Source organism: Danio rerio, chromosome 16 (genome assembly GCF_052040795.2).
Source record: "Danio rerio strain M-AB ecotype USA chromosome 16, GRCz13ab, whole genome shotgun sequence".
In the NCBI taxonomy this organism is placed as follows: domain Eukaryota; kingdom Metazoa; phylum Chordata; class Actinopteri; order Cypriniformes; family Danionidae; genus Danio; species Danio rerio.
This window is the reverse complement of record NC_141036.1, coordinates 6052746-6074548: the sequence shown is the minus strand read 5'-3', so window position 1 is coordinate 6074548 and position 21803 is coordinate 6052746. Positions and strand designations below refer to the sequence as shown.

Below are 21803 nucleotides of genomic sequence, written 5' to 3'. Positions count from 1 at the left end.
AGGGTTGCTAATATTCAGGAGGGCTAATAATTCTGACTTCAAGTGTATACATACAGTTATTTTCCACCCTACAATAGAAAGAGAAATAAATACAATAGAATACAAATATTAAACAAACTGCTTTAAGCATCTTCACTGTAAGAAAAACACTTAAGCTACAAAAATCCTTCAATCAGGGGCAGAGAGGGATGTTCTCGTTATGTTTGATTAATAATCATAACAACAGGCGGCAGAAGGATTATAGCGCGCTGTCTCTTTAATGGTTTCTCTTTCACGTCTTTTGATCCTCAACTCTTTTGTTTATTACACAAATGAGAATTAATATAAATAATCACTAATCACCGCGTTTTTTTTTTTTTTTGTAATTCAGTTTTTTTTATTTCCGATAGTGAGAATATACAATTTTTACAATCAGATAACAAAATACTTTTAACAGATATAACCCCATATATATTTCCCACCCCCCACCCCATTATACGCACATCAGGAAACACAGAATAACTATAGTTTAGACCAAGCTGTTAGATAATTTCCATTAAGTTGTCATCCGTAGCATCAGATGAGGGTTAAGTGTCCAAGATTTCTTTGACGTTGCATATGTAGATTTTCCATGCCGTAAGAATGTCCACTTTGGCATGGTTGATCCGTGCTGATGACAGTTCCAGATATAGTATTTCCAATAATGAATGTAACCAGTGCATCCGCGTTTTGACACTTATTTGACCGTTAAAGCGCTCACGTTAAGATGACTTTAGATGTCTGCGCTCCTCTGCTCGTCTCAGTGTGCAAATGAGAGCGAATACTGACAGGCCGCATGCTTCTGACTGCGTGTGCGTGCTGCACACGCACATTAGCACGCGGTCTTTCGCACTTTTAAGAGCAGCACGTGTACAACTGGAAAGGGGGCGGTATATGATGCAATAATCGTTTATCTCGATTAATGCTTTTTTATAATCGTTTGAAGCCAAAATCGAAATCGGATTTTCGATTAATTGCACAACCCAATATAATAGTGGAGCATTTTTATGCCTTTTTCTACCTCAACACTTATCCTCTACCGCACCCCCCTTGTGAACTCTGAGTGGGGCGTGAACCCCAGGTTGGGAACCACTGTTCTAATCCATATAGTAAGTACATGTAATTAATTAATATTACTATGTTGTAAAAGCAATAGGTTCTGTCGCCTTACAGCAAGTGAGACATTGCGCTGTTTAAATCATTGTCTCTACTGTCTCTTTCAGCTCGAACGACTCAAACAGAAAGCCTGGCACTCCTGGCACGCCGGGCTCTCACGACCTGCAGGCAGCGCTGCGGCGTCTCTCCCTCCGCAGGGACAATTACCTGAGCGAGAGGCGCTTCTTCGAGGAGGAGAGAGAGCGCAAACTCAACGCCCTGGCTGAAGACAAAAGCCAGTTCTACGAGGACAGCGAAGACGGCGGCGGTCCTCTCACTCCGGCCGACAGCATCATGTCCCTGGGCCTGAACTCAGTGTTCTCCATCTACAGCTCACGCTCGTACCTGCCCGAGAAACTGCAGATCGTCAAGCCTCTGGAAGGTGAAAGAGCAAAAGCCAGACCCTTCAACCTATTCTGGGATGCTCTGTGGGCCTTCATGCACCACAGCGCTGACGACGTGAACACACAACACTCTTTCTTTTTCAGAAACACTCAGCCGCGCTGCTGGTTTGAGATTTAGGTGTTCCGCGCATTAGATATACAGTCAAAATTGTTCGCCCTCCTTTGAATTTTCTTATGTAAATATTTCCCAAATGATGTTTAACAGAGCAAGGACTTTTTCACAGTATTTCCTATAATATTTTTTCTTCTGGAGAAAGTCTTATTTGTTTTATTTTGGCTAGAATGAAAATTTTTAAACCATTTTAAGCTCAATATTATTCGCCACCTTAAGCACTCTTTTTTTCTATTGTCTACAGAATAAAACACTGTTATATAATGACTTGCCTAATTATCATAACTTGCACAGTTAACCTAGTTAAACATCTAAATGTGACTTTAAGCTAAATACTAGTATCTTGAAAAAAAAATAGTAAAATATGTGCTGTCATCATGGCAAAGATAAAAGAATACAGTTAGTAGAAATCAGTTATTAAAACTATTTTGCTTAGAAATGTGTTGGAAAAATCTTCTCGTTAAATAATATGTAGTAATATTTTGGCTAATTATATTGAGCTTAAATTTGTTTTAAAAACTGCTTTTACTCAGCTAAACTAAAATAAATAAGACTTTCTCCAGAAGAAAATGTATAAATAGTTGAAAAAGAATCAACATTTTACAGGGGGTGAATAATTTTGACGTCAACTGTATATTTAAAAAATAGAGTAAAAACAGTTTTATTGTGAATTATTTTACTATAGTTTTTAGATATTTTTTTCATTATGTCATAAAATGTTTCGCATTTCTGTCATGTCAAAGCTGTATTCAGCAGGCAGTTCTGGATCAAGTGATCCTTCAAAAATTATTCTAATATGCTAAGACAAACATATATGTATATATATTTAGAAACAACAACACCCTGGCAATAAAAAATATTGGGGCAAGGATGCATTTAACTGTCATTAAAGATTTATTAGAAAAATAAATATTTAGTGTACAGTTGCAGTCAGAATTACTAGCCTTTGAATTATTATAATATATTATATATCTTAAATTATTTTAACAGAGCAAGGAAATTTTCACAGTATGTCTGATAATATTTTTTCTTCTCGAGAAAGTCTTATTTGCTTTATTTCGGCTAGAATGAAAGCAGTTTTTAATTTTTTATAAACCATTTTAGGGTCAAAGTTATCAGCCCCTTTAAGCTAAGCTAAAGTCTTTTTTTGACTGTCTTCAACAAACCATCATTATACAAGAACTTGCCTAATTACTCTAGCCTGCCTAGTTAACCTAATTAACCTAGTTAAGCCTTTAAATGTCACTTTAAGCTGTATAGAAGTGTGTTGAAAAATATGTAGGAAAATATTATTTACTGTCATCATGACAATATTTAATTAAATATATATATATATATATATATATATATATATATATATATATATATATATATATATATATTTATATATATATATATATTTATATATATATATACAGTATATATATATATATATATATATATATATATATATATATATATATATATATATATATATATATATATATATTATAATAATAATATAGTATATTTTTTATAATATATTATTGTTAAATATTGTTATTTTAATTACAGTTAATAAAATATAATAATGTAGTGTTTATTATATAATAATTAATAATGTAATAATAATAATACTTATCATTATTGTTGTTGTTGTTGTTTTTATTTATCATAGTTGTTAATTATGAAAATAGTATTATTATTATTAATAATAATATTGATCAGCAATAATAACCACCTAATTATTATTAAAAATGATCTCTAAAGTATAATGTCATACTGAAGACTGAAAAGTCTGCTTTGTCATCACAGAAAAAAGCCTGACACTTTTAAATGTAGAATATTAAACAAAATCTGTTATTATATAGTAAATATTTAATCATTAGGATTCACAATGCAGCTGTTTTCACTTCGTAATCAAATAAATTCAGCCTTAATAAAATAGAGGACTCGTTTCAAATACTTTTCAAATATTTATTATTCCAAGCGCTTTATATATTTAGTGCACAAAAGCAACCCACAATGCACTTTACTCTGTTTATGTATATTATCGATGCATTAAAAGTTTTGAAGCATTCAGATCGTTCACTTTAGTTTCAATTCACTTTTTCATGATCAATTAATAAATATTGCTTTAATTTTGAGCACTGCCAACATTTTTATGTAATGTTAGTTGATAAATCAGTAGCAGCATGGTTACAGTGGCAATGTACTAGCGCCCCCTGCTGGTTATACCCAAATAGAAAAACCAAACAGTGTGATTTAAAGGGACAGTTCACCCAAAATGAAAGTTCAGCCATCATTTACTTTTCACACCTTTATGAGTTTCTTTCTTCTGTAAAACACAAAAGTAGATATTTTGAAAAATGTTGGAAACCTGTAACCATTGACTTCCATGTGACTTGTTTCTCATATGGAAGTCAATGGTTACCGGTTTTCAGCTTTCTTCTAAAAATCTTCTTTTGTGTTCAACAGAAGAAAGAAACTCATAAAGGTTTAGAATCACTTCAGAGTGGGTAAATAACGAGTTATAGGGTGAACTGTCCCTTTAAAAAGCAAACCGTCTGATACATGAGCTTATGTTAAGGGATGTTTAGATTCTCTCATCATTCATTTACATTAATATATTTCCAAACCTGTATGACTGTCTTTCTTCTGTTGATCTACTGTGAATAATTTGGGGTTATCACTGACCTACTATAATATGTACAAAAAAAATAATAATTAGTTAGGTTCACAAAAGCAAAAGGAGTCATACAGATTTGGACCAACATGAGTTATTAGTTTTGGGTGAGTTCTACATTAAACCGTCCCCTTTTCACCTCTGATTTATTTCTTGTCAACATCTTTCCTGTCAGTTTTAATTTATGTGTGTGAATTATTTAATTTTCTCATCTTTCCATTTTCCATACCTTGTCTTTTAGTGTGTTTTAGCTCTCTAATAAACAGAACTATTCATTTCCCTCTCTTTCTTTTCTCTTTCTTTGCTTTAATCTGTCAAATAACCATTAAATAATGCTACAGCTCTGGTAATAATCAGTATCATAAGCTCCATTGGTTAACATAAATAGATATTTTAAATAACATTAACAATGATCAGTATATTTTTACAGTGTTTATTAATATTACTTCATTAATAAACAAACATACGGGTGCATTGAACAACATTTACTAATACATTAATAAAAGCTAAGCGCTGCATAGTTTTGCATATTGACAACAATGTTTAATTAAGTTAATGCTTTTGAATTATTTTATATTTACTAATTATTTAACATTTATTAATATTTCACTTTTTACAAGTATATTATCATTATTATTATAATTATTATTATTGTGTTACTATTAAAGAGATTCGCCCAAAACTGATAAATCTGTCATTCATCATTTACTCACCCTTGCCTTGTTCAAAACTTACTTGAGTTTCTTTCTTTTGTCAAACACAAAAAAGATATTTCGAAGAATGTTGGAAACCTGTAACCATTGACTTCCATAGTATTTTTTTTCCTACTATGAAAGTCAATGGTTACAGGTTTTCGGCTTTCTTCAAAATATCTTCTTTCGTGTTGAACAGAAGAATTTTAACCACTTAATAGAGAGTACATAGTGAGTAAATTGTCCTTTTTGGGTGAACTAACCCTTTAAATCTAGCTTCCAGCCATTTTCATGGGTAAATATTTATTAGTAATTTTTTTAATATAATTTAATATTATTAATACTATTAATTTATTAGAATATATTAAGTTATGATCTTGAATCCTGGCAAATGTGTATCTGCTAAACATATGTTTACCATGTTATATTATATTATATTATATTATATTATATTATATTATATTATATTATATTATATTATATTATATTATTATGTTGGTTAATCTCTTTAAATTTTATCCCTAAAATGCAACTAATAAACAACAACAACAATAATAATACTTCTTATAATAATTTTATTATTAGGATAAATAATTTTAATTAGGATCTGAGAGTTAAAATTGTATTGTTTATTCTCTAAATATTTCTTACAGTCCTTTGTTGATTATTTTCCCGCAATATAATCAGAATTTACATTACTTTACTGAATTCAAATATTAACACACACTCATCCAGAACAGCACTTATCTTTGTTTCCTTCATTCCTAATTTATTTAGTCTTATTTTATTTTATTTAGTTTTGTTTTATTATATATTTTTATTCAGTTTAATTTTATTTTATTTAGGCTTATTTTATTTTATTCTATTTTAGTTTTTCTTATTTTATTTTATCTAATCTTTTTTTTTCTACTTTATTTTATTTATTCCTATTTTATTTTATTTTGTTCTATTTTATTTTATTCTATTTTATTTAGTCTTATTTTATTTATTCCTATTTTTTTATTTTGTCTTTTATTTTATTCGATCATCATTTGCTTATATTTTGTTCTATTTTATTTTATTTTGTCTTTTATTCTATCTTTATTTGCTTATATTTTGTTATATTTTATTTTATTTTGTCTTTTATTTTATTCTATTATTATTTACTTATATTTCATTCTATTTTATTTTGTCTTATTTTATTTTTGTATATTTAATTTAATTAAATTTTATTTTCATTCATTCATTCATTCTTTTTTTTTTGGCTTAGTTCCCTTATTAATCTGGGGTCGCCACAGCGGAATGAACCGCCAACTTATCCAGCACCTTTTTATGCAGCGGATGCCCTTCCAGCCGCAACCCATTACTGGGAATTATTTATTTTGTCTTTTATTTTATTCTATTATTATTTACTTATATTTCATTCTATTTTATTTTGTCTTATTTTATTTTTGTATATTTAATTTAATTTTATTTTATTTTCATTCATTCATTCTTTTTTTTTTGGCTTAGTTCCCTTATTAATCTAGGGTCGCCACAGCGGAATGAACCGCCAACTTATCCAGCACCTTTTTATGCAGCGGATGCCCTTCCAGCCGCAACCCATTACTGAGAATTATTTTATTTCGTCTTATTTTATTTTTCCTTTTGTTTTATTCTATTTTATTTTGTCTTACTTTATTATATTTGATTCTATTTTATCTAATTTTTTTATTTTATAATTCATTTTTTGCCCATTTCGTTTTCTTGAGAACTTTTAGTCAAAAAAGTTTCACGATTCACCACCACAATTATTTTTTAAATGTTTAAATATTGTCAGATTACTTTTCAACTAGAACAGACACTGATCTATCCTCAGTCCAAACTAATATTCAGTTCAAGTTTACTTCAGTAGTACTTTTCACGATAATTATCATTCCAAATCAGCTCGTTATGAAGTCATATACAGGGTGGACATGTATGGGATGGTAAATAAACATAATACTGTCCAATATTTAGTCCAGTCTTTTGTTTATTTTGTTTTCTTCTGACCTCCTTGATAAATATCTCAGTTTTCTGAAATATTTATCTAGGTTTAGTTTTCTGACATGTGTTTTTCTCTCCTCCAGGGTCAGCCACTCTTCACGCGTGGCAGCAGCTGGCTCAGCCTCACCTGGGGGGTCTTCTGGACCCCCGGCCGGGCGTCGTGACCAAGGGCTTCCGTCCGCTGGAGCTGGAGCTGGAGGAGGTGTACCAGTTCACAGACCTGGAGGAAGACGAGCCAGGACAGCATTCCCAATCCTCCATCTCTTCCTCATGCATCAGCTCTCTACCCTGCTCTCCGGCTGCCAGACGCTCCCGAGGCAATCCAGAGCAGGAGGACCAGCAGAGCCCTGCGCAGGAGGAGGGTTCATCTGGTGAGAGACCCTCGTAGCCCCCCACTCCCCCTGCGGACCGCCATAAGCCTCAGTTGTTTTGTGTGTGTGTGTGTGTGAGAGAGGGTAGGATGAGCTGGTTCAGCTGCAGACACACACACATACCACGCCACTACCTCATCACTGAAGACTGACGCCATATTGAGTATAATAATTTTTTTACAACTCATTTACTGTCATTCTGGCTTTCAATCACCTCTCTGGAGACTCGTGCTGTAAAATGAGAATTGTGGCCATGGAAACTCTAGAATACACAAAGACTTTTTGTTTAGTTTTATTTTTGTTTTGTTGCAATTTGTTGCCTGCATGCCAAAGTTTGTACTTTATTCTATTTTATTATATTTCTATTTTATTTAGTCCTGATTTGTTTTATTTTATTCTGATTTGTTTTATTTCGTTTTTTTTTTTTTTTAATCTATTTTATTTTTTGTCATGTTTTAATAATTTTTTTCTATTTTATTTTGTTTAATCGAATTTTATTTTATTTTATTCTATTTTAATTAATTTATTTATGTTTTCTTTTAATTTTATTTATTATATTATTTATTTATATTTATTTTATTTAGTCTTATTTTATTCTATTCTGTTTTATTTTATTCTATTTTATTTTATTTAGTCTTGTTTTATTCTATTCTGTTTTATTTTGTTCTCTTTTATTTTATTTAGTCTTGTTTTATTCTATTCTATTCTATTTATTCTTATTTTATTTTATTCTATTCTTGATTTATTTTATTTTACCTAGTCTTATTTTATTTTATTCTATTCCATTTTATTTTATTTAATTTTATTTAGTCTTATTGTATTGTATTCTATTTTATTGTATTTAGTTATATTTAATTTTATTCTATTTTAATTTATTTAGTTATGTTTTATTTTATTCTATTTTATTTTATCTAGTTTAATTTTATTTTATTCTATTTTATTTTTATTCTATTTTAATTTTTGTTATTTTAATTTATTTTATTCTATTAGATTTTATATAGCCTCATTTTTTATCTAGTCTTATTTTTATTTTTTTTGTCATTTTAATTAATTTTATTCTATTTTATTTTATCTACTCTTATTTTATTTTATTCTATTTTATTTGATCCTATTTAATTTTTTTGTCATGTTTTAATTTATATTATTCTGTTTTTGTTTATTTAGTTTTTTATTTTATTCTGTTTAGTCTTATTTTATTATATTTTATTTTATTTAGTCTTATTTTATTTTATTTTTGCATCTTTTTGCCACAATGCCAGACTGTACTTCAGTTTATTGTTATTTTTAGTCTTATCCTATAAAGTCTTATTTATTTAGTTTTGATTTAATTATTTTTTTATTTGCACCATTTTGCATGCATGACAGAGTTTGTCTTTTTGTTTATTGTTTTATTTTATTTACTCTTTGTGTATTTTATTTACCCTTATTTTATTATTTGCATCGTTTTGCCTTCAGAGTTTGTACCTCTATATATTTTTGCACCATTTTACATGCAGTTTTTATTTATTTTAATTTAATTTATTATTGATTTTTATTTATTTTATGTTATTTCACCTTGCTGCCTGCAGAGTTTGTTCGTCTGTGTCGTATACAACAACTTTAAATATTTTTAGTACTACTTTAACTGTATATAACTTTTGATAATAATATATATATATATTTTTTTTTAATTTTATGAAAAGCGGGAAAGACACACTACCATGTTAAAAAAAAAATAAAATAAATTATATATATATATATATATATATATATATATATATATATATATATATATATATATATATATATATATATATATATATAGCATTACAATATTTTAATCAGGATGTTAATTAAAATACACAATATTATGTAATTAAATAACTATTAATAATAATAATAATAATAATAATAACATGTAAAAGTAATGTAAAATTTTGTATAATATACTGTATTTATTTATTTATTATATAGCCGTGGTCTAAACAGGCATTAATGATTTTCACCCTTTATTACACTCTTATGATAAGCATGAGTTTCTACACCCAATTCTCATTTTCAGCACTTGTTAAATTCATCCTTTACTTTTCCACATATCTTTCATTCAAGACTCTTCTGCACTCAATCTCTCCGCTTACCTGCACTGCCAGAACACTGTATTATAAGACTTTAATGCCTGGAGGAAACAGCATTTATTGTACTCCAGTCTCTCTCCACACGCACATGAAGCCAAATCGTCCCCTGATAAACCTGTGTGTGAGATTTAAACCCGAGGGCTGTGATTGTGCAGACTGATACTGAACTGCACGTTTAACAAACATATCCCGGAGTCCCAACAGCATGAGTTTTGTGTGTTTAAGACTCATGTTACCGTGATCTATTAAAAACACATAGGAGGTGTGAGTTTTTAGTCATGTGAGTGAACACACTCGGACATAACTGGGGTCACATTCATAACACATGTACATACAGTAAACACACACCACATGCTTTCAAAGTCACGCTTGGCTGCTCACACACACTTAAAAAAAACCTCAGTTAATCCTTTATCCTGTATATTAAGAATTGAAAATAAAAACTGAAGGTTTTCTAATACAATTATATGGTAGTTTGGAAGTATTTAGCATTACAATTAACATTTTTATTCATATTTATATATATTTTTAAATAATCTGCTCATGACAAAGTTAAAGATATGATTCGTAGCAAGCCGAAAATGCAAATTAGGCTGTAATTTGGCTAAATTTCAGCATTTCTACATTGGATAGGTTGGATTTTCTGTGAATAACTTGTGGGTGCTTTTTATTTTCATTTTTTCATCATCTTTTTTTTGTGATTCAGTGTTTTTGTTTTGTTTGTTTGTTTTGTTGTATTATTTGTGTTGATTTTGGTCGTCTTGTTTTTATTTTGTTGTGGTTTTATTTGTTTAGTTTTTTTTATTTTGTTGTCTTTTTTGTGGGATTTATTTGTGTTTTTTATTTGTTGTTTTTCCTTTCTTGTTTTATTTTTTGTTTTTTTTTCGACTTGTTTTTTTTCAGATTTTATTTTGTTTTGTTTGATTTTTTTTACTTTTATTCTGTTTGTTTTTGTGGGGTTTATTTAGTTTTTTTATCTGTGTTTTCATTTTTTTTGTGTGTGTTTTTTTTGTTCGCCTTGTTTTTTTTCAGATTTTATAATTTTTTTGGTTTGAGTATTTTCTAGGTTTATTAATTCTTACATTTTCCTTTGGCTTAGTCGCTTTATTCACCAGCGGTCGGCACAAGGGAATGAACCACCAACTTATCCATCATATGTTTTACGCAGCGGATGCCCTTGCAGCTGCAACCCAGTACAAGGAAACATCCATACACACTCATTTCCGCACATACACTACGGCCAATTTAGTTTATTTAATTCACCTATAGCGCATGTCTTTGGACTTTGGGGGAAACCCCCCCCCCCCCCCCCCAACTTTCTAGATTTATTCTGTTTGTTTTTGTGGACTTAGTTTGGGTTTTTTATCTGTTGTTTTAATCTTTTTGTGTAGGTTTTTGTTGGGGGGGGGGGGTTTGTTTGTCTTTTTGTTTTTTTTAGATTTTGTTTGATTATTTTCTAAATTTATTCTGTTGGCTTTTGTTTGTTTTTGTTGGGTTTATTTGGGTTTTTATGTTGTTTTTATTTTTTTGTTTGGCTTTTTTTGTCGTTTTTTTGTTTGTCTTGTTTGTTTGGATTTTTTAGGTTTTATTTTGTTTTGTATAACTATTTTCTAGCTTTATTCTGTTTGTTTTTGTTCAGTTTTGTGGGGTTTGTTTGGGTTTTTTATCTGTTGTTTTTATCTTTTTGTTTCGCCTTTTGTGTATTTTTTTGGTCTTTTTGTTTGGTTATTTTCTGGTGTTTTTTCTGTTTGTTTGTTTTTTTGTGGATTTTATTTGGGTTTTTTTCAGTTGTTTTTTATCTTTTCTATTTTTTTGTGTTTTTCTATCTGTTTATCTTGTTTTTTTATTTTATTTTGTTTAATTTTTTTCTGAGTTTATTCTTATTTGTTTTTGTGGGTTTTATTTGGGGCATTTATCTTTTTTTGTCTTTTCTGCTTTAATTTTGTTGGAGTTTCTTGTTTGTTTGTCATGCTTTTAAATTTTTAGGTTTTGTTTTTTATTTTATTGTTTTTTTTTTCTTTTCTTTTTATATTCGTTTTTTTGTTTTATTTTTTGATTGTTTTGTTTTATCCTTTGCTGTTACTTTGTTTTTTGTTAGTTTTTTAATCTCTTGTTTGTAACTTTTTGTTGTATTTTTGCATTTATTCTGTTGTTTTTTTTACATCTGTTTGTTTTTTGAGATTTTATTTAGCTTATTTGTTTTTATTATATCCTTTTTCTGTTGTTGTTGGTTTATTGTTGCTTTTTGTTTTTGTTTTGATTTGGTTGGTTCTTTATTTTGTTTGTTATTTAATTATTTTGTTGGATTATTTTTCATCTGTTTTTTCGTTTTGCCTTGTTTGGGGTGCACCATCACCTTAATGTCTCTTTCTTCATAAGAGGATTATTTAAACATAATGCCAGCTTGCTGTGAATAATGTAATTCATAACTTGATCTTTACTCTTTCCCACTGTTTTTTTTCCCCTGCTGTGTGAATCTATTTAAAACTGCATCAGGATAACCACAAACCCAAGATATATACATAATGTAAAGACTGCTGTCAACAATTCAACCACAATAATAGCTTACAGTATATCGCATTGAGTCTCCTCAGATCCTGAAGCAGTTTTAACGTCCTCTGTGTTTTTCTAATAGTGTGTGTGCCTATGTAGTGTAGTGTACTGATGTTTGCTTCTCCTCTCTCGCTCTCTCCAGTTCATTTCCCTGGTAAATGTATGTCTCACAGCAGCTCCACGTACACCTTCACCACCTGCAGGATCCTGCACCCTTCAGATGAGCTCACCCGAGTCACACCCAGGTGAATAAACACACTCACAGCTGTCCACACAACATAGGCAACAATTGAAGTCAAAATTATTAGTCCTCCTTTTTTCTTTTTTTAAATATTTCCCAAATGTTGTTCAACAGGGCACAGAATTTTTCACAATATTTCCTATAATATTTTATCTTCTGGAGAAAGTCTTATTTGTTTTATTTCGGCTAGTTTTTAATTTTTTTTAAAACATTTAAGGTCAATATTATTACATTCACTTAAGCAATATTTATTTTTTGATTGTCTACAGAACAATTCATCTTTATACAATAGCTTGCTTAATGAACCTAGTTAAGCCTTTGAATGTCAATTTAAGCAAAATGCTAGTGTCTTGAAAAATATCTAGTCAAAAATGATGTACTAATGGCAAAGATAAAATAAATCTTATTAGAAATGAGTTATTAAAACTAAAATTATGTTTAGAAATGTGTTGAAAAAAAGTCCGTTTAACAGAAATTGCGGAAAAACAATACAGGCAGTCTAATAATATTTGCATTAACAGGAATGTATTGGTTTTATTTTGAATGATTAGTTTTAGTTAACATTGCTAACTCTATGAATTAGTGAAATAAAGATACGTGTCCTTATGGTTAATAGTCCTTTATTAAAACCACGGGCCTCATGAACACTTTCATCCGGCCCGCGAGGGAGTTTTTAAAATGCTGCTTCTGAGTAACGGTTTGGTTCAGAATTAGTAAATTAATGATGCAATTACAAGTGAACGCCATTTGATGGCAGTATTTTGCACGTGGTACAATTAGTGCAACCAGTAGAATTAGAACTCACTCTCAGATATTTAAATGCACTCGACTGTTAATGACTGAAAATGAGTCAGGCAAAAAATAAAATAAAATAAATAAAAGTTGACATATAACTTGACTTGGAATAACAAAGACTCAGATTCTTCTCCCGTTTTATCTCAGTTTTATAATGATTGATATGAGCATATTTAAGTTCAAATGAAATTGTTGTGAATTTGACTCACATTATATAATAATTGCTGGTTAAATGTGTACATTTTTGTCATAGAATGTATTTTCCATGCATACATGCACTTTAAAAAGTTCTTTTATCAAAGATTTGTGGTTTCATTAAGTTTTATGATGATTGATCTGTATATTCTAAAAGCAGTGCAGATTAGATTATTGTAAGTTTGACTGAATAATAAACTTAAGAATTATTTTTAATGTGTTAATATGAGATTTTTTCTATCAGACAATATCTTTTCCATTCTCCACTGTAAAAATTATTACATTATTATTATTATTATTGTTATTCATTCATTCATTCATTTTCTTGTCGGCTTAGTCCCTTTATTAATCCAGGGTCGCCACAGCGGAATGAACCGCCAACTTATCCAGCAAGTTTTTACGCAGTGGATGCCCTTCCAGCCGCAACCCATCTCTGGGAAATATTATTATTATTATTATAATTATTATATTTGATAAGAGATTATGTTACTTAAAAATAATACAAGTGTAAATAATACAAATCTGGCACTGCAGCATCTATTTGTCATATTTCATTTACATTTTTGCAGATTTTCTTCAACAAAACTTGCATAAGCCTAGTATTTAGTGCAAATTGGTGCTTCTTTTCCTTATGGTCAGTGCAGTAAGTGGCTGTATTACCATTAATAATGTTACTTGTTGAGCACAAAAGTTTGTAGCATACAAAATCATCAAAATCTCAATCTGACCTATGAAATGTTCTGCCTTTATGCTTTGTTTTCTTTCTTTGCTCGTTGTTACAATCATACACAGTGAAATATTCAAATCGGCTTTGACTAGTGCAGTTAAATGATTTTTGACTGTAAGAGCACTGTACAAATATGGCGGCGGTATTGACGCATGCTCAAGGCCCGTATGCGATATATAGTGTACATATCTATGGCTTGTCTCTAGCAGCCATACAGTACAGCTATGTGATTGGCTTTCTGCAGATCATATGATGAAGATGATGAGGCGGCTCTCTATCATGTTGTTCTGGTGACCGGTTTAGAGCAGACTCACTGATCAGCGCCCCCTGTGGGTGAGGAGGAATTGCATGATTAGAATGTGTGTGTCATTGGAGTTTGCAATTCTCTAACCAAAACAAAAAAACACACACTCTAATGTCCTAACTGATGTTTCTCAACCTAACACTAGAACCTTTTTGTGAGACACAATTTATGTGTATTACGAATAGCCATAAATATGAATCTAAACTACCTGACAAAAGTGTTGTCGTTGATTCCAGTTGTAAGAGCAACAAATAATAATTTGACTTCTAGTTGATCATTTGGAAAAGTGGCGGAGGGTAGATTTGATGAATCATCTGTTGAACTGCATCCCAATCATCACAAATACTGCAGAAGACCTACTGGAACCCGCATGGACCCAAGATTCTCACACAAATCAGTCAAGTTTGGTAAAGGAAAAATCATGGTTTGGGGTTACGTTCAGTATGGGGTAGTGCGAGAGATCTGCAGAGTGGATGGCAACATCAACAGCCTGAGGTATCAAGACAATTGTGCTGCCTATTACATTACAAAGCACAGGAGAGGGCAAATTCTTCAGCAGGATTGCGCTTCTTCTTCAGCAAAAAAGGTCAAGGTGCCCCAGGATTGGCCAGCCCAGTCACCAAAGATGAACATTATTAAGCATGTCTGGGGTAAGATGAAGGAGGAGGCATTGAAGATGAATCCAAAGGATCTTGATGAACTCTGGTAGTCGACTTTGACTTTATTACTTTATTAATAAGTGATTTGAGTCATTGCAGAGATGTTTAGATGCAGTCCTCCAAGCTCATGATGGAGTCAGACACAATATTCATTCTGTTTCCACTGCACCATGACTTTATATTCTATACTGGACATTATCTCTGTTGAGTGACAAGACTTTTGTCTTAGCTAAGTCAGATCTTACTGTCCTAATTAAACAATTAAAAATCAAGGCATGATCATGATTGTATTTTAGTAAAATAAGTGTAATCTAGAGGCTTTTGCCTTTCATATAAGCCACTTCTGACACCAAATGATCAACTAGAAGTCAAGTTATTATTTGTTTTTCCTAAAACTTGGATTTGGCCACAAGACTTTTGTCAGGTAGTGTATGAGCATATAGAAAGCATGAAAGAGTGTTATCAGAACCTTTATATTCTCTGTATCTAATCAAACAGTCTAACAATATTGTGCTTTAACTTTTCTAGTACCCATTTTGCCTTCAGAACTGTATTTTCATAGCATAGGTGCTGGAAAAATTCCTCAGAGGTTTTGGTCTATGGTAGCATCATACAGGTGCTGCAGATTTGTATATTCACAAAGCAATCATAGGTGCTATATTGGATTGAGATCTGGTGAATGGGGAGTGTTCTTGGTTATAGTGAACTCACTGTCATTTTAAAGAAAGCAGTTAGAGGTGATATGAGCTTTGACATGATGTGTAATCATGCTGGAGGTAGCCATCATAGGATGGATGTACTGTAGTCATAAAGAGGTCGCTACTCTGGTAAGGTGTGTCATTTAAACTACACTATAAAAAATGCTAGACTTTTTGCCTTGTTTTTACTACAAATATCTAAAAGTTCTTAAAATAATAAGCATTTCTAGACAAAAAGAAAATATTGTAGTTTTCAAAAATAATACGTCAAAAATAAACGAGTGTTTCCTTAAAGCAAGCTAAAAATAAATCTGCCAATGGGGTAAAGAAAATAATCTTATTTCAAAAGATTATTTGTTTCTTGTTTTAGGAAAAGCTCACTTATATTTGACATTGTGGTCCCACTTTATATTAAGTGGCCTTAACTAATATGTACTTACACATCAATTAATAGTTTGTTACCATGTACTTACTGTGTAAATACATGTATTTACTGTGTACTTATGCTTGATTAAATACATATATGTAATTACATCTGTAATTAACTTTTGTATTTACTTTTGTAAATACACTGTTGACCATCCCTTACACCTTAACCCACCCTTAAACCTACCCATGCCACCAAACCTGTCCATAACCCAACCTCTATCCCAACTCAAAAGCACCACAAGTGTACTCAAATACATTATCAACACAGTAAGTACATTGTATTTATTTTTTGATGTAAGTACATAGTAGTTAAGGACACTTAATATAAAGTGGGACCGACATTGTTTCTGTAAACAAAAGAGTATTATTTTTTGCTTGTCTAGAAAAGTGTTTCCCAACCCTGTTCCTGAAGGCACAGCAACATTACACATTTTCAACCTCTTCCTATTCAAACACACCTGAATCAACTCATCAGAACATTAGAGGAGACTCGGAAACCTGAAATAAATGGTTCAGATATGTAGACTCCCAAAATATGTACTGTTGGTGAGTCTCCAGAAACAGGCTTGGGAAACACTGGTCTGGAAAATGCTTCCTGAATTAAGCATTTTTTGATATTTAAAGTAGAAACGAGACAAAAACTTGTAAGAAAATATTTTTGTTTGCAGTTGGTAAAAAGGAGTTTAAATTAAGCCAAGGAAAAACAAATCCCCCAAACCATTACACCCACATCAGCCTGAAGCACTGATACAAGGCAGGATAGATCCATGTTTTTTTATGTTAACTCACACTACCATCCAAATGTTGCAGCAGAAATCAAGACACATCAGACCAGGCAACTGTTTCCAAGCGTCTATTCTCCAGTTTTGGTGAACCGGTGTGAATTATAGCCTCAGCTGAATTTTTGTCTTGTTTCTAGTCCAAATATCTAAAAATTCTTAAATCAAGAAGCATTTTCTACACAAGTAACTAGAAACGGGACAAAAACTCTCAAGCATTTTTTGCGGTGTGTAACCTGCTCTTAGTTGCCGGGAGTTTTATGCTGGGTTTCCGCTGCTGTTGTAGCTCGTCTGCTTCAAGGTTTTGTGTGTTCAGAGATTCTCCTCTGCAGACCTTTCCTGTAGTGGTGTTTTTTTTTTAATGTTGCCTTTCTATCAGTTTGGAAACAGCCAGACTGGTTTAAATAAACATTAGTGCTGTGAGACAAGAGAAAGAAATGACAACAGCCAATAACAATCAGAATTTCCGCCAAAGTTTTCAGTCCTTAGTGGTGCTTAAACCTAAATGTTTGCACCTTGACATCATTTTCTTTTTTTTTTAAAGGTTGTGTCTGATGAGAGGGACTTCCAAAATGTGTGTTTGTGTAGGTACTCGAGGTTTGGAAAACTGATTTATTTGCATAAGTCTTAAAATATATTCCAATTAAAATGCACTAACAGTAACCACATTTTTTAGTGGGACTTGGTGGTCAATTGGAATTATATGGCAAATGCAATTGAGCAAAGCTACGATTCTTATGTGCATCTTGTCAGGGAAGCACGGTGGGATCAGCAACAAATCTACTTCGAAGCCTTCACGGAAACTAACAAATAATCCACATTGCTGAATAAACAGAAGATTTGACCACTTTCGTTGATTCAGCATGACTAATAAACACATGACTACAAATCTCGATGTCATTTTCGGCCAATTAAATTGAATTCAAATTTAAAGCCTATGTAAAACAATTTAAAGACTACGACTCTGTAGTAATTGCTGCTCAATCTGGGAAGCGACACATAGCTAACTAAAACCGCTTAAGCCTCACTCATACTAGCAGTAACTTGCAGGGTGTTTCCACCTTGAGGTTGCTTGGGCAATGTTTTTAATGATATTCACTTGCAGGATTGAGTTTCTTGGCATTGAAAATAAACTTTGTGGAGGTAAAACATTAAATAGAAATGGATTCCATACATAAAATGCACAATTACACAATGAAGTAGAAAAAAGCTTGTTATCTATCGATGGGACTATTTATTTGTTGCGAGTGCAAGTATACAGCATGGTGATACTATTGACTGGTTTAAGAGCTAAGAGAGGATCAGGTGAGCTCTACTAATGTTTGTATTAATGTTTGTATTGGTTCTTCAGTTGCATAATGTTAAAGGATTATCAACTTTGTTACATTGCTAGACACGGCCACATCTGACACTAACTTGCGTAGCCGAAAGTTGACACCTCTCCTTTAAACAGAACAGTCGCTGCATGTTGCTTGTCGAGTGAATGGGGCTTTACTGACAACATGTGCATTAAAATCACCTTCGATTAATCTCCCAGCCCTACTTTCTAGCAAGCAATATTTCCTGCATTTGCTATGAACTACTAAACATCGCTTTTCAAATATTTTAGCTTGTCTAATTGTGCTCACCAGTGCACGGTTTGGAATTTGGCTTTAATAGCCAGAGTACTAATCAAGTGTTTCTATCTCAGTCTCTTGTCAGGTCCATCACTAGCCTCTTGCGTGATGTCCAGTAGCAGTCTGCGCTCCACCCCAGTGTCCACCCCCTGCACACCTCGCCGACTCAGCCTGGCTGAGAGTTTCACCAACCTCCGTGACTCAACCAAGACCACCAGTACCTCTCTAGGCCTAGTGCGCCTCCTCCAGGAGAGGGGTATATCTGCTGCTGTCTATAACCCTCTCAGCTGGGACCGTGCAGATCAAGCTCTTCCAGCAGACCCCTTAACACCACACACTGCCAGCCCATTTCACACAGGCCCTGACACTCTCCCTTCCACCCCTCCGAACTCCCCCAGCAAGTCTAAACCCAGCAGTCCTGTGCTCCCTGTAGACTACAGCCCCTCAGATACCCCCTATGAAACCTTCCTGGCCTCACGGCCAGCCAGCTCTATCCTAAAAGAAGTGCGGGAGGCGGACGAAAGGGCTCAAACAGACACTCAATGTCAGACTGAGGTCAGCGTGCAGAACCTAAGACTGGTGGACAAGCTGAAGAAGTTTAGCCTGGCTCCTAGAACTTTGACCCCAGGAATCGGGAGGCCAAGCCTGGGATTTGGCGCCCATGCAGTTGTGACTTCTCCCATTGGGGGACTGCCTGTGCTAAACTCAGGGATGAGAAGAAATCGCAGTTACCCAGCTATGGTTGGGGCTAGTATGGCTATGAAGGGCCCGGGGCCACCCAGTGAGGACCTGCTGTTGCCTTCTGGGTCACCCAGACAAACTAGCCTCAAGGAAAAGTGAATGTTGCCTCTCTATCATCCCCTTTTGCCTTTTATTTGAGTGCCTGTTATTAAAGGGATAGTTTACTTGACAATTAAAACTTACTATTTACTCACCCTCGAGTTTCTTTCATCTCTTGGACACAAGATTGTTGGAAACCTGTAATGATTGACCTCCATAGTAGGAAATACAAATACTATGGAAATTATGGTGTTTCATCACTCTTTAAAATGTCTTCTGTTACATTCGACAGAAGATACTCATTAGGGTTTGAAACAAGCAAAGGGTGAGTAAATAGTGACAGAATTTTCATTTTTGGGTAAACCGCCCCTTTAAGATGAGATTTGTATAGATTATTTTGTTATAACAGTTGCTATAACACCATCTCTTTTTTGTCTTTCTCAATCCATCTGACCAACATAAACAGTACACTTTATTTAGCACTGCTACTTGTTTTTGTTGTTATGTGTCGAAAATGGACAATTTGCACTTGCTAGCTGCGAGAAAATGTAGCATACAAAGCAGAAAACCCATGACAAAAAATGATTTCCGAGTGCTTCTACTCAAGGATACGAAGAAAAATGGGAATCTGGTCTTCCGGTTTGACATTTCAAAGTTTGGTTAGTTTCATGATGCTAGCAAGAGCACTGATAGCACCTTAATGCTAATGGTAGCCCAGACATTGGTGAACAATGAAGTCTTGTTATTTCATATTTATTATTAGGTCTTTTTTGACACGTTTTAATTGCCATAATTTAGAGCTTCATATCAAGCCTCCTGAAAATCTGCTACAAATATCTTCCGTCTAGTCCAGCCAATCAAATACTGGCAGTCTATAACTCACTAAAATGGCTAATTGATTTGTAATATGATAGTAAGTACAGTATACTAACAGCTCAATCAAACGACTCTCCATAAAGAGTGCTGTTGACTTGAATTGGGGATTATTTGCACATTAGCACAAACTCTGCTCTGTACATCCTCAAGAGTCAACCCTCCAGAGAGAAACCGAGACCACTCGGCTGTGACGGTGCTGCAGGTTTGAACTCGAAACAATCCTGTTCATGTCAAGTCATATACAATAACATCTTTTTGTTGAAGACCAACGTTATTTATAAGTGTATGTGTTGCTGTACATTGTGGTGGAATCGCAGGATCGGAGACTTGCACAACTACACATTTAATCGAAAAAGATATCAGGTTCAACTGAAGAATGACTGTATGTCTGCTGTGATTTTGGAATCTACTGATTGATAGGAGTCGTGTGTAAATTGAGTGAAGTATGTGTTGTAAGCTTTAAAGATTTCAAGGGTGCAATAGGAATAATTCATAGTGCCTGATTTTTGTTTTGTTTTTGACAGACTGTATCATAATGGCTTCGCCCGCCATCATTCTGTATGCACTGGCATAAATACTGTAACTGTGTGTGATGTATTGGCCTAATGGTTTTTACCTGACAGTGCAAATATTTGGGGGAAATATTATAAATGATGCATTGTCAAGGAAGCACAGCTGAAAGCGCATGAGTCCTACTAAAGAATCGTTTTAGTTGAGGCAAATCGGATTTGTCGGGCACAATCGTGTGCGTATGTTTGTGTGCGTTTAATCACAGCATGACCTTTGTTGAATGTGTTTCAGAACCTCAGAAGTGTCTGCCATGACAGAACATTCATTTCAGCGGTGTTTTTTTTCATCACAGTACTGAAGGGATGTTTTACTTGTATATTGTAAATGGTAATGCAAATAATTTAAACATGCTAACTTTTTTATATAAAAAACGCAAAAAACTTAACTTGAAGAGAGCAAAAAAACAGAAAATAGAAATGTTTGACTGGTGATTAGTGGAGTTTGTGAATTTTAGAAGCTCCACTTTGCAGAGGATCAATTAAACCAGTTGCCATCATTTTGTGTCTGTTGTATTTTCTTTGCACTAGTTAGTCTATGCTTTCATCCACACTCAAAAAAACATATTTTTGCTGCTTGATCAAACTTCCTAAAGTATGTAAAATGAGCGGTAACAACACTAATCTTGAGGGGGTTTTTTTGTTTTTGTTTTTTTGTGGGACAACGTAAATGTTCAGTTGACCTCAGTTTGTTGTTAACTTAATCGATTTGTGTAGAAACAACATGGATGAATTGTGTGGAAACCTGCTTTTTTCAGTGCACCTATTTGTATGTGCATTTTGAGCTATCACATTAAAAAGGCTTAATGGAAATGATAAGATGCGCATACATTTTTAAAAAAACACGCATTAAAAAAACTTATGTGAACTAAGACTTTAAAATAAAAAAATAAATAAAAAAAAAACATTTTGTGAATAAAGTATGATGGAAACACGACTGAATAAATTGCCAAAATATAATTACTAACCTACCAAGTCGTGGACCCTAAAAGTCTCCTATTGTATCTCGCTGAAGGCATTATTAGCTGAACCCATGAGTCCTGTTGGTTG

The 21803-nt window shown here is 32.6% G+C and overlaps 1 protein-coding gene across 45 annotated transcripts in view; it reads left to right on the top strand.

Moving 5' to 3' along the window:
• trak1a (trafficking protein, kinesin binding 1a) overlaps positions 1–21253 on the top strand; it is a 111534-nt gene extending 90281 nt beyond the window's left edge. For 10 of the 45 annotated variants that reach the window (XM_087286496.1, XM_087286497.1, XM_087286495.1 and 7 more), the window contains 4 exons: positions 1242–1555; positions 7134–7421; positions 12231–12333; positions 18606–21253. In XM_087286496.1, coding sequence (XP_087142622.1) covers positions 1242–1555; positions 7134–7421; positions 12231–12333; positions 18606–19371 — 1471 coding nt within the window. In that variant the 3' untranslated portion in view covers positions 19372–21253. Of the gene's footprint in view, positions 1–1241; positions 1556–7133; positions 7422–12230; positions 12334–14290; positions 14380–16946; positions 17006–17459; positions 17513–18605 lie in introns of all 45 variants that reach the window. The other 35 variants (XM_087286512.1, XM_087286511.1, XM_087286501.1 and 32 more) reach the window with 11 other exon arrangements.
• The last annotated feature ends 550 nt before the right edge of the window (positions 21254–21803 follow it).